The following is a 13,907-nucleotide window of genomic DNA, read 5'->3' on the forward strand; positions in this document are numbered from 1 at the left end:
ATTCATTTGAACTTCAATATCACATTTGTACATGAAAATGTCCCTTTACAGTTTACATGCATTACTTTACAATGGCGTCACTGTAAACATTACGTTTTTTAAGACGTTCAGCGTCTTATGATGTCAAAATTTATTTTCCCTATAAAAGCTTTACTAAACATCTTCAGGTTTCTTTTTTAAAAGATAGAGCTTTCAATATATTTTGTGGCAATGATTTTTGTATCATACCATGATCTAAGAAAGATGTCAGAGATACTGTGCAGACAGCAGTGACAGCTCTTTACCAGTGTAATACAAACACCTCAATAACTTGTGAATTAGGTGCATGAGAGACTTCTAGATCTGGACATCAGTGTCTCTATGTATTGAGAGACTTCTAGATCTGGACATCAGTGTCTCTATGTATTGGGTGGATGAGAGACTTCTAGATCTGGACATCAGTGTCTCTATGAGAGACTTCTAGATCTGAACATCAGTGTCTCTGCGTATTGAGAGACTTCTAGATCTGGACATCAGTGTCTCTGCGTATTGAGAGACTTCTAGATCTGGACATCAGTGTCTCTATGTATTGGGTGGATAACATTTTTTGAACAAGAAGTTTTGACATCCAGTTGTTTATGCTGCAGGTAACTGTGTACATTTGTATTCTCTTAATAATCCAATCCTATTCAATAGCTTCATATTTACGATCTATCAGAAACCATTACACTGCCTCCTGGATCTTCCACAGAATGTAACCCACAAATTCTACTATCACATAACCTTTAAAGGGGCATGGACACGATTTGAGCTGAAATTTTTCAAATTTTATTTTTCCATTCTTATTGTTTATAATGCTTAACTAAAGTATTTCTAATGGTCAACCAAATTTGAATATCAGGTTTTGAGTTACAAGCAAAATACAGCCACTCACAATTCTTTGCTATGTAAACAAGGCTCAGAATTGCTATGTAAACAAGGCTCAGAATTGCTATGTAAACAAGGCTCGTGCCACGTTCTTGTTTACATATTAATTGCTTAATAGAAAATAGCATGTTTAAAACAAAATTAGATGTGCCAAACACTAGAAACTATGTAATTGTATTCAGAATTATTAAATGAAACTTTTACTAATATATCTAACCTATGTACACAAAAACATGACACAAGCCTTGTTTACATTACAAAGAATTGTAAGCTCTGTATCTCTCCTGTACCTTGACAACTGATATTCAAATTTTTGCTTAAACCATTAGAAATACCTGTACCTTGTTTAAACATTCTAAACATCAAAAATGGAAAAATAAAATTTGAATTTTTTTTGCTCCAATCGTGTCCATGTCCCAATTAAAACAGTTTCTTAACCCACTTTTCTCATAATCAGTTGGGCATTACTACAAAAACACAAAAGTTTATATTCCACATTTATTACTTCAGTTAGAGAAAGCCCACATTTAGCACTGGATTTCGTGACATGTTTAAAAGATACTCTATAGAAAGCACAGGAAATATTTGCACTGAATATATATATTTGTACCTGATAAAAGTACTGTAAATGGAATGGTGTGCTACAACTTTCAAGCATATTAAAAACTTGTGTATATATTATATATATGGAAAAAAAAAAACCCTCGAGAAAATTACACACAACATACACTGGTTTAAATACAATACATATTATAGTATGGAAGTCAATACTAAGTATTAATAATTATTATGCATCACTCAATCTATGTAATTTGTTAATTGTGATGAAGAAACCGTATAACATGCATCTTAAAACACATTTTAATGTAGTTACAATCGGAAAAATATTCAAAACATACATAAAGCTGGTTCTTTAAAAAAAATTATTAAGAATAAAGCAATAATGTTATTCCACACAAAGACTTATTTTCTACTCAATAATGCTACAGCATTTAAACTTCCAAACAATAATGCTACAGCATTTAAACTTCCAAACTCCCATACATGTACCTTGTACAAAAGTTATACTTATCTAACAGAATTGATTGATTTTTACCATGAAAAAATAAGACTAAGAAAATGTGAAGATGAAAACCCAAAATCATATCCTCTCATGATATCATGTTGTCCCAATAAATAACATCAATGAAATGTGTTGTACAATGTATTTGTTCATCCAATTTGTCATCAGTACACATCACTATGAAGGTGGAGATTCACTTTCTTAAGGTCTCGTAGTTTGCTTCAAACCAGTTGCACGACTCCTTCACCGCTACAAAAACAAGACAGAAATGTTTCTTATCATATCATGAACCAATAAATTTAACATTTGGAAACGAATATGACTTCAAAATTTCCAATAAACACCTCCCTGGCATCAATTTTTGAAGAACCTGTAACACTTAAAAAGTGCAAATACCAGTCATCTTTGTTTACCTTGTTTGAAAGGCGTGAACTTAAAGTCTGGACGGTATTTCCGCAGCTTGGCATTGCTCGCTGTCTTCTTGAATTGACCATCAGACTTTGTGGTGTCAAACTTGACCTCTCCTTTGAACTCCATGGCCTCAATGACTGCCTCTGCAGCCTCCTTGATGCTGACCTCGTCCTCCTCACCAACTACAAACACAGCCTAGACATGTACTTAATGTTAGGACTTGAGTCCATCCATAACTTGTTTCTGTAGTACAGTACAAAGTATTTACCTGAAAGGATGATAGGATCAATTTCTGGGTAGTCCCTCAAAACCCAGATCATCAGACGAGCAAGATCTAGGGAGTAGATGAATTGTCTGCGGGGGGATCCAGTTCCCCAGACGGTGAAGGGGGTGTTGTCTCCTACAGAATAAGGTGATTTTCATACATGGTGGAATATTTTCATCATTGCTGTAATTCTTAAGTATTCCAAATTTTCAAAGTGGGAAATACCAAATTACAAAACAAATACATGTGAGGTGCCTTAGATGACTGAAGGAAAATTTAACTTCACCTTTGACCTCTAATCATAATACTGGCTGGATTAACACTTGACTAAATATAAAGTTTAAGTTTTGCATAGAAGATGTGCACAGACAAACCAAATAATATGCCCCTTGAGCTTCAATAGGATAGAATAAACAAGAGGCCCACAGGATTCATTGGTCACCTGAGTACAAGTGAAAAGTATCACTACTCCCAAGGGCTATGAAAACTAGAAAAAATTTCCTGTTCTGAATACTAATGTTCAGCCACAGTATAAAACAAGATGTGTTCTTAAAACTTCAATGCCCTCAAAACTGATGAAAGGCTTTTACATAATATATGTATTAACATTAAAAGATATGACTAATTTGGACCCATTCTAGAGTCAAAACTCTGGGTTGTGAAATTCACCATTTTTTTGGTACATCCTTTACTGCTATTCTTAAGTATGCATTTAGATTTTATACAGTATCAGCAAACTTAAAGGACATATCTCATGTTTTCAAAGTATACAATATTACATGCATTTTGTCTTCTTTATGCTTATAGTAATTAATTCTAATAGTTCGTTCGCCGAAATTTTGCGATAATTAACCACAATACAGACTTAAATCTAAGGCCCGATTTCAAAAAGTCAAGTTAATTAGGTAGGTAGTCACGTGGTACATTGACGTCACATGCGCCCTTCGGATTGTGAAAGTACTGCGAGATATTATTAAAAACTCAACTTTTAGGGGCCTAATTAATTTAACATGGGCAACATTTAAATCGATGTTGATAAATTGTCCGAGTTTTATATATGTTCGCCACCAGTCCATACATATAACGATGTAAATACCCAAATAGAGCCAGTAAAGCGTGTATGAAATCGGCAAAATTGTGAGTAAATAATGTTTATATGGGTCGCTGTCTACAAACTGTTTGGGGATGTTATTCCTTTATACATCTGTAATTGGCGCTGTTTTTCTAAAATAAACAGTGCAATCATTATTTATTTTTGGATTAGACAAATTATGATACGTTAAATTGTTGACAACTAGGCCCTATGCCAAGCTATTGTCACGAGTGCATTTCGGAAAGAAAGAAAAAGACAACACACACACAAATCAATAAAAATATTCAAATTTAAAGTGGTAATCACATTATTTTATTTTGATAAAGCAATCTTATTACTATTTCTGAATTGTGATCTGCACGTCTTTAGGAAGTACGAAGTGGGAGCACGGCGTTATAGCCTACTGACGCACTCAAGATGCTACGAGTTCAATAAAGAAACAATTTTATAATTCAATTTAAAGTTAGGAAATACAATATTCTATTATTTGTATAATTAAAAGTTCAATTATTTTGTATCTTTATTTTTTGTTGTTGTAAATCTACCAGTTGGTAGAATTTACATTGTATCGTCGATATATGTTGTTACAAGGTGAAGGTCAGTTGATCCGAGTGTGTATTGAATTTGAAAAAGCAAAACAATGTATGCTATAGGTCTACCAGTGCTTATAGCTTCGATATATCCATTTTCTCGCAGTTTATTAGGGTCTCTGTCCAAGTGATGTTTGAAAAGGTTACTGGAAGTGTTTTTAAGGTAAAGTTCTTGCTCCAACAAAAAAATTATCCACGTCTTTCTTCTCGTACCTTCCTTCGAAAAATTGAAAAATACTCAGTCTAAATCCTGTCTACCGACAACTAGTACACCCGAGCACGGCACAAAACATCTTAATGCATTATTATTTACAAGCTGTTAACGTGACAATTGGTTTTTTGTCGATTAAATCTAATCTGTTTATGAAATGGTTAAGAGATGTTTTCAAACCCGAGGGCGCATATGACGTCACACAAAATGGCGCGTAAACTAGCGAAAGAAAATATGCATATCGCAAGATTTGAATTTCATCGCTTTCAAACTCGAAAACTACGCAAAATATTTCATTTAAAACACATTTAAAGTAGTTTTAGGCATAAAAAGAGTTAATTTTGCTGAAAAAATGAAAAAGTTTAGAAACATGCGTTGTGTCCTTTAAAGAAGTCCTTCAAATCATTATAATAATTTTGACACTACCCTGAAACCAAACCCTAACCCCTTAGGATCATGAAATTTACAATTTTGGTAAAGGACTACCTGCTCTTTCTAATTATCCATTGAGTTTCAATTTAGTATCAATAGCACTAAAGAAGATGTTATTTAAGTGTTTTACACATAAACACTATAAACAAAGATTGGCCCCACCCTGGGGTTAGAACCCTGAAACCAAACCCTAACCCCTTAGGATCATGAAATGTTCAATTTTGGTAGAGTACTTCCTGCTCTACATCACTGCATTTAGTTTTTCTTACGCATGTTCAGTTGTAGAGAAGATTTTTGAAAATTGGTCAATTTTGGACACTTTTTGCCCCACCCCTAGGGCCCCAGGAGTCTTGAAATTTACAATTTATGTCCCACTTGTTCCAAAGATGCATCATACCAATTTTGAAAATAATTGGAATAGTAGTTATCAAGAAAAATTTTAAAATGTGTTCAATTGTTAACGTAAAACGGACGATGATATCAAATTGCAATAGGTCACCTGAGTAAACTCAGGTGACCTAAAAATTTAACAATAATATTAATGTATACAGCATTGTGCACTGCAATTACATACTGTATTCTTACTTTTAGCACAGTAGATTTTGTTGATGAGGCCCGGCAGTACATGTCCATCCTCCAGGTTGAAGTTATCGTATGGTCCAAACACGTTTGTGGGAATAACCGAGGTAAACTGGCAACCATGTTGTTTGTTATATGCTCTGTTGGAAAGAATTCACCAGAATAAATAAAGGGAAGATAATGGAATGAGAGAAAGGGAGAACATTTTGTTTAGAAACTTCACAAGGACATGTATACAGTACGACATACCATACTCTGGACATCAAAATATCCATCCAAAAATTTCTTAGATGATTACCTTAAGAACTAATTAAATATAGATCATTGTTCTGGCCCAAATATAAACTCTATTTTATTTTAAAAACATTGCATGTGTAAATGTCAGCTTAAAGATGGTTTGTGACAATAAATTTCTTTATGGTTATACTTGTATTTGAAACTGTATTTGTGAGTAGACAGCTGGAAATCTGTCATTGGCCTCTCATTTATAAGTACAGACTGGGCTAAATTTTACTCGCCAATTGAAGGAGGTGGACATTTCCAGAATCCAGAAGTGTCAGTCTGACATACCTAGACGTATATTGTGTCAGAACTTTTATCGCTGAATGTACTACATTGATATTGAACAAGCAACATCTGATATTCTATTATAAATCTGACTGTGTTAAGACACGGGGTGAAGATCGTGAGGAAATTTATGCATTTTATGATATATACTAATTTCAGTCATAAAACACACGAAATCCTGGAAAGGGGTGGTGGGGGTGGTGGTGGTAGTTAGAATAATGTAACTGTCTCGGGACAGGCCCTCCTTAGGAAATTACATCACTTTAATGATAGAAAATTCTATCGTGGGGTGTGTGTGTATATTTCTCCTCTATTTACAACACTAATTTTCAATTATATTTACATGCAAAGTTGGTTATTTTCACATGTATGAAGGAAACCTATGCATTGTGGTTTTTTATTAATGTTAACATATTTGTTGGCTTGATTGCTGTGAAATTATACAGCAATATCTTAGCGGTCTTCTGCACTGTTGGTAATGACGCTTTTCGAATATACTACCCGGAAGTCTTAAACTACGGTTACAAAAGTGCACTATGTTCCGGATCAAGGAAAGATAACTCATGTTTTTGGATTGTTTAGAAACTTCACAAGGACATGTATACAGTACGACATACCATACTTTGGACATCAAAATATCCATCCAAAAATTTCTTAGATGATTACCTTAAGAACTAATTAAATATAGATCATTGTTCTGGCCCAAATATAAACTCTATTTTATTTTAAAAACATTGCATGTGTAAATGTCAGCTTAAAGATGGTTTGTACCCAAAGTAAGGTCTTGTCACAAGGAATACTTATGCGAAATATGAAAGCCCTATCACCAACCATTCAGGAGTTCTGACTAAGGTTAAAGTTTTTCAATAGTATGTCAAAGAAACACACCCTGAGGTCAAGGTAAAACATTTTGGCATCAAAAGAAAGGTCTTGTCGCATGGAATATACATCTGAAATATTTGAAAGCCCTATCACCATCCATTCAAAAGTTATGGCCAAGGTAAAAAGTTTTTGAGAAAAGACTACACAAACAGATAGACCAAAAACTAGATGCCTCCAAATCTCCAATTACGGGTGCATAAAAATAGTAAAGGAAACCATTACTTGTGATTACATGAAATCTATCATCACCTCTACATTACAGATTCAAATTCAAGAGCAAATGTTTTCAACTTCATCTTACCTGTTCAAAACATCAATCATTCTCTTGGAGAAAGAATAACCAAAGTTGGAGTCATGAGGAGGACCATTGTGTACCTGTAAAATGTCAATTTTTCTTTATTTATTTGCACTTCTAAAGCAAATTAAAGAATCGTCTTTTCCCAAGTTTTGAAATAGACACAATAGTTTAAGTCTTTTTAAGGACATATGCAATGTTTCTCAAAAACAGATAATTTTTCATGACATTTCATGTACAATTCACTTGCATTCTATCTCATTTCTGCAAAAAATCTTGGGGTGTATTGCCAGGTTTGTTTCAGAGTTGATATACTTTGATAGTTCCTGGTTGTGGCAAGTAAAAATGTAAAGTCAGCTCTTGTTTATTACAATAAGTTGTATAAAGAAACATTACTGTAGCCATTAATATAGCAAAGAAAGAGAAACAAGAGGCCCAGGGGCCTTATAGGTCACCTGAGTATCATGTAACAACCTTCCAATGTTTGAATTAGGTTTGTGTTTAAATATAAGAATTTTACTTTTGGATGGAAGAAACATTGAATAGCTATGTGGTCAGCCCCGCCTTTGAACCAGAACCCCTGACCCAGGGGCCATAAATTTCAGTTTTGAAAGAACCATCCTTGATCATCATTATCATACTATTAGTTTGTCTACTTAATACCCAGCAGCAGAGGAGAAGATTTTCAAAGAAATAAAATGCATTTTCACTATATGATCAATAGGGCCCCACCCTAATACCAGAACCCCTGACCCAGGGGTCATGAATTTCACAATTTTGAAAGAGGCATCCTTGCTCATCATAACCATGCTATTGGTTTGTCTACTTAATACCCAAGGACAGAGAAGAAGATTTTCAAAGAAATAATGCATTTTCACTATATGACTTATAGAGCCCCACCCTAACGCCAGAACCCCTGATCCAGGGGCCATGAATTTCACAATTTTTAACAAGAAGTACTGTGAGCAATGCTCACTAAGAATACCCCCCGCTTACCCCAATCTCCCAAAGGGTGTTGGTAATAGGTATAAACTACCTCTTTTCTGAGTGTTGCTACTTCGATGTCCAGTGAGCATGACCTTTGACCTTTTGACCCCAAAATCGATAGGGAACATCTTCATCCTATGGGTAGTCCATATGTATGATATGGTGACTGTAGGTGGAAAGGATAACGCTTTAGAGCCCGGAAACCATATTGCTACTTCAATGTCCAGTGCGCTTGACCTTTGACCTTTTGACCCCAAAATCGATAGGGAACATCTTCATCCCATGGGTAGTCCATATGTATGATATGGTGACTGTAGGTGGAAAGGATAACGCTTTAGAGCCCGGAAACCATATTGCTACTTCAATGTCCAGTGCGCTTGACCTTTGACCTTTTGACCCCAAAATCGATAGGGATCATCTTCATCCCATGGGTAGTCCATATATATGATATGGTGACTGTAGGTGGAAAGGATAACGCTTTAGAGCCCGGAAACCATATTGCTACTTCAATGTCCAGTGCGCTTGACCTTTGACCTTTTGACCCCAAAATCGATAGGGAACATCTTCATCCTATGGGTAGTCCATATGTATGATATGGTGACTGTTGGTGGAAAGGATAACACTTTAGAGCCTGGATACCATATTGCTACTTCGATGTCCAGTGTGCTTGACCTTTGACCTTTTTACCCCAAAATCGATAGGGAACATCTTCATCCCATGGGTAGTCCATATATATGATATGGTGACGGTAGGTGGAAAGGATAATGCTTTAGAGCCCGGAAACCATTGCGTCTACAGACGGACGGACAACCCGATTCCAGTATACCCCCCACAACTTGTTGCGGGGGGTATAAAGAGGCATCCTTGCTCATCATTACCATGCTATTAGTTTGTCTACTTAATACCCAGAGACAGAGAAGAAGATTTTCAAAGAATTTCTACACTTTCACTATATGACCAATAGAGCCCCACCCTAACACAAGAAACCCTGCCCCAGGGGCCATGAATTTCACAATTTTGGTAGAGGGCTCAACGCTCATTATAATTATGCCCACAGTTTGGCTTCTTGATGTCCAGGAGTAAAGAAGAAGATTTTTTAAAATTACACTCATTTTGATGGTTTTTGCCCCACCCCTCAGGCCCCAGGGGGGCAGGGACCACGAATTTCACAATTTTTGTTCCCCTCCACCCACAGATGCTATATGCCAAAATTGGTTGAAATTGGTTCAGGGGTTTCAGAGAAGAAGCTGAAAATGTTCAAATGTTAACGCACGACGACGGACAAAAACAGATAGCAATAGGTCACCTGAATGAATTCAGGTAACCTAAAAAATCTTGGGAACGATGGTGTATTGAATCCAGGGTCCTTGTATTACTAGTTATGTGATCTAACCGCTGAGCTACGAATGCTGATATACAAATTATGATAATATTACTATAAGATAAAATCTATTTCAAAATTCATACAAGAACTCTTCATATTGAAGAAATAAAAAAATAATTTTAGACAAAACGTCAGATACGCTGCGCATGTCCTGAACTACTCACAAAGCATGTGTAAGGTGTAAGGGGAGTAACTGCAAAAATGTAGGCCATTGATATCGCATACATTCTGAATAGAAAACCCTTAAAGTAAGTCATGGTGCACCAATTCATCTGACATGTGAACTGATTATGTATTTCTCCAAGAGAGAGGTCGTGACAAAATAGTGCAATATCTGTATCGAAGATGAGAAAAAGTTCAGGAAACTATTTGACCTATTTTTAGCCCTAAAGTAGCTCATGGTGCACCAATTAAATTGAAATGTGAACTGATTATATATTTCTCCGATAGTGAGGAAGTGACAAAATTTCAGGGCAATACCTCTATCCGTAATATAAAAAAATCTTGAAAACTGTTTGACCTACTTCTATCCCTAAAGTTTTAAAGCCATGCATGCATCAATTACAGAAAAAAGTCCAGAAAACATGACCTTGGACAGCCAGACACATGGACAGCGCCATAACATAATACGTCCCGTCTGATGACGGGCATATAAATGGAAAATTAAAATAATTTCCACTCAAATCATGTCCATGCCCCTTTAAAATCATGTTCATCCTGTTTCTTGTTTATTTTATCCCAAATATGTTAAATACGTACCATGGTTTCGTCTATAGGATATGTGGTTTTGTCTGGAAATATACAAGTGGAAAGACAGGACACCACTTTCTTCACACCATTCTTAAAACTGGCATTTAGGACATTGTCATTAATCAATGTGTTGGTTCTCTGCAATAATATTCAACATGATTTTTGTAAAATTAAGTTGTATTATAGGGTTATTGACTCTTTCATGCAAATTTTCCAAGTAATTAGAAATTGTTATGAAAAACAAATGTATTCCCAGTTCCCCAAATTGGAAATGCACCAAATGAAACCTCCTCCCCATAATGTACTGCATGGTATGGAGGAGAAAGCATGGACAGGAACATATAAAATTATGAACTCAGCTAAGCCATATAGGAGAAGTGTTCACAAACTATTTTACACCCTCCACCCCTAAGATCCACTAAATTCTTAAGGATAACAATTGGATCATCCTGTCCCCACAATATGCACATCTGCAAATGGCATTGAAGTATTGTACAAAATTTTAAGTCTATCGGATAAGCCATATAGGAGAAGAAGCGTTCACAAGCTATTTTACATCCTCCACCCCCCTTAGATCTACTATAACTTTTAGGAAAATAATTCAATCCTACCTTCTCAACCATATGCACATCTACAAATGGCAATGAAGCATTGTACAAAGTTTCAAATCTACCCAAATAAGCTATATAGGAGGAGAAGTGTTCAAAAGAAAGCTATTTTAACATCCTCCACCCCTCTTACCCACTATAACTTTTAGAAAAATAATTGGATCCTCTGTCTCGATAATATGCACATCTAAAAATGGCAATGAAGCATTGTGCAAATTTCAAATCTATCAGATAAGCCAAATAGGATGAGAAGTGTTCGCAAGCTATTTTACATTCTCCACCCCTCTTAGATCTACTACAACTTTTAGGAAAATAATTGGATCCTCTCGTCCTGACAATATGCACATCTATAAATGAGGACGGACAGACTGACCGAAAGTACAAAAACAATATGTCTCCCCCTGGAAAAGGGAGATTTAATTAAAGCACACACACACATATATATAGACATATAAAACGATGGGGAAAAAAGTCAATCTTTATTTCACTTACACTTGTGATGTAAAATAAGTTTTTCAATATCAAAATATTGTCAGAAGAAACAAAATGCCTTTTCATCTCATCTTTACAAGATGTACTAAGATGCGAGAGGATTACAGATCAGAACTCACATAAAAGTCCAAATTGTACTTGAGATTACGAAACAAGCCTCCAACCATGGCAGCTAAATGAATAACATGTGTCGGTTTCACACGCTCAAATAACTTCTCTGTTGCCTCTCTGTCTCTGTAGAAATAATATGTAAGTCAAGGTAATGTAATTAGGTCCTAGTAAAAAAAAAAAAAAAAAGAAAACATATTTAATGTCTTATAAACAACTGCAGAATCCCAGAAGTTGAGTTAAAATGTTGCATTTTTCATTTCAATCACGCTTTCAAATATTGAAAATACTATAATAATTACTTAACATATATAAACAACTTATTACCTATGTACAATTCATTTCAGTTTCACCATCAGACTTGTTAATTCTTTAATATGCCACTTTACGAGACGTTCTACATTTTCAATAGTTTACAGCAAGATCCAATCAAACTAAAGTTAAATCCTGACTCAAGCTACAATAATCATAAATGAATTTAAAATATGCTCATTGACATACGAGAGATCTGCATCCTTGGAGCTTGCAAAGTACCATTCTTCATTGGGTCTCTTTTCCTCCCCATCAGCAATGGTTTTAATAGCCTGCCCAACCAAACCTGTACCTCCAGTCACCAGAATTACACATTTATCTCCCATTGTGCTTTGCTGCAAAAGTTTATGGATGCTCACTGTAAATGTATTTTAAATTTCAGACTGTAGTAAACAGCGATATGCCTGGAGAATGTTACGGAATATGCTAAGGGTGATAACTCTTAAGTGTCTTAACATTTTGCAATGCCCATCAAATTTGCATTCCAAACCTAATTCAAATGTCTTCATCATTGAAACGATTATTCATTACTTACTAGTTATTTTCGTTTTGTTTGTTTATTGTTTTTGTAATGGAGACATAAAGCTACTGAAAAACTGTCAATATATAATTATAGCCTGCCCATGGCCATTTACATCATCATCAAATTTAAAGACTGATGGGTGTGTCTTCAATGTGTCTTATATATATATCGGATCAATGTTTTCTTGTTGTAATAATTTATGCAACAGTAACAGAAATGCAATTATTATCGGCATAATACCGTTATCTGCACCGCATATCTTTAATATACAGTTTATTCCGTAATTTAGGTTCATCCACCACATCTACAATAATCCTATAGTAATTTAACGGAATAAACCAAATTTAAAAAGCAAATAACTCTTACTAAAGGAAAAATAAATCTTACATTTTCTCGCGGTGCAGATAACGGTATTATGCCTTATTATCTTACATTTCAAAATTGTGCAATATTCCAAACAATGCAATGTGTAAATTGTACACACGGGTACCTCGTTGATATGGCAATCACAAACACAACACCACCTGTCATTTCAACAACAAACAAGATACAGTAAATTATTTCATGATGAAATATTTGTGCGAATAATTCTTCTCCCAGTTTATCTGTTTTATCTTACCTCAATATATTATTGACAAACAGGAACTACTGCGCTCTCTATGTACCGGTTAACAATTACTCGCGTGTACCCAAGCCACGTGGGTCCCGTAGAACATTGAAAAAAAAATGCACACCAGTTTTTGTGATGTTATAAATATCTTTTAAATCATGTTTAGAAACTGGTCCATATTTCAATAAAACAGTGAAATATAAATAAATATCTAATATGTCTTGGTGGTTATTGATGGAGTTGAACTAAACTGTTTTAAATAGATTTATTAAGGATATATCGGCCCGGCTAGCTCAGTCGGTAGAGCACGAGACTCTTAATCTCGGGGTCGTGGGTTCGAGCCCCACGTTGGGCGATTTATTTTTTTTTTTTCTACATCCTCTGTACGATTATTTTTTTCTCTCTTGTGTATACATACTACTTTCAGCAATATAGTAAAACTGTCATAGTGTGCCAGTCTGAGTGATGTGGCATATTAGCTCTGGCTACCCTATATAGCTCGATTGGACTTGTGTGCCAGAGACTCGAGTTCAAATCCCATCAGAGGCATAAAAATGTCTCTGTTACATATGGCGCCCACATCTCTTTTACAATAGGCCAAACTCATGTGGAATTTACCGTAAGGCTATGGTCCTAAACGATTCAATCTGTGATATGTACTGATTAAATAAGCGCACGTGAGCTGGTCACGTATTACAATGTTCCTGCGATATCTCGTTTTACGATAATAAAACTAAATAAATTAAGAGAAAATATGATAGTGTCACGACTGAACTTGTAAGACTGACTGGAACACTGTTGCTGTGATATTGCGGTATACAATATGAATTTCATGATAC

General features: G+C 35.2%; 1 protein-coding gene and 1 non-coding gene across 5 annotated transcripts; one reads left to right on the forward strand and one right to left on the reverse strand.

Annotated features, from left to right (window-relative positions):
- Positions 1–1,390: 1,390 nt before the first annotated feature.
- Positions 1,391–13,217, reverse strand: LOC125674133 (GDP-L-fucose synthase-like). 4 transcript variants are annotated; one of them, XM_048911206.2, is made up of 10 exons: positions 13,078–13,151; positions 12,891–12,982; positions 12,125–12,293; positions 11,635–11,749; positions 10,425–10,553; positions 7,301–7,374; positions 5,557–5,690; positions 2,649–2,780; positions 2,383–2,562; positions 1,391–2,218 (listed from the first exon to the last, which is right to left on the reverse strand). In XM_048911206.2, exons 3-10 carry the CDS (start codon positions 12,259–12,261, stop codon positions 2,163–2,165), a joined length of 957 nt encoding a protein of 318 aa, XP_048767163.1. In that variant the 5' UTR covers positions 12,262–12,293; positions 12,891–12,982; positions 13,078–13,151; the 3' UTR covers positions 1,391–2,162. The 4 variants fall into 4 exon arrangements, with proteins under 4 accessions (XP_048767163.1, XP_056014022.1, XP_048767162.1 ...); XM_056158047.1 differs by having other exon boundaries at positions 12,125–12,270; positions 13,078–13,129; XM_048911205.2 differs by lacking the exon at positions 12,891–12,982 and having other exon boundaries at positions 13,078–13,217.
- A 133-nt stretch (positions 13,218–13,350) lies between these two features.
- Positions 13,351–13,423, forward strand: Trnak-cuu (transfer RNA lysine (anticodon CUU)). The gene has a single exon. It is a non-coding gene; the product is annotated as a tRNA-Lys (tRNA).
- The last annotated feature ends 484 nt before the right edge of the window (positions 13,424–13,907 follow it).

This window comes from Ostrea edulis, chromosome 3 (genome assembly GCF_947568905.1).
Source record: "Ostrea edulis chromosome 3, xbOstEdul1.1, whole genome shotgun sequence".
NCBI classification, from domain to species: domain Eukaryota; kingdom Metazoa; phylum Mollusca; class Bivalvia; order Ostreida; family Ostreidae; genus Ostrea; species Ostrea edulis.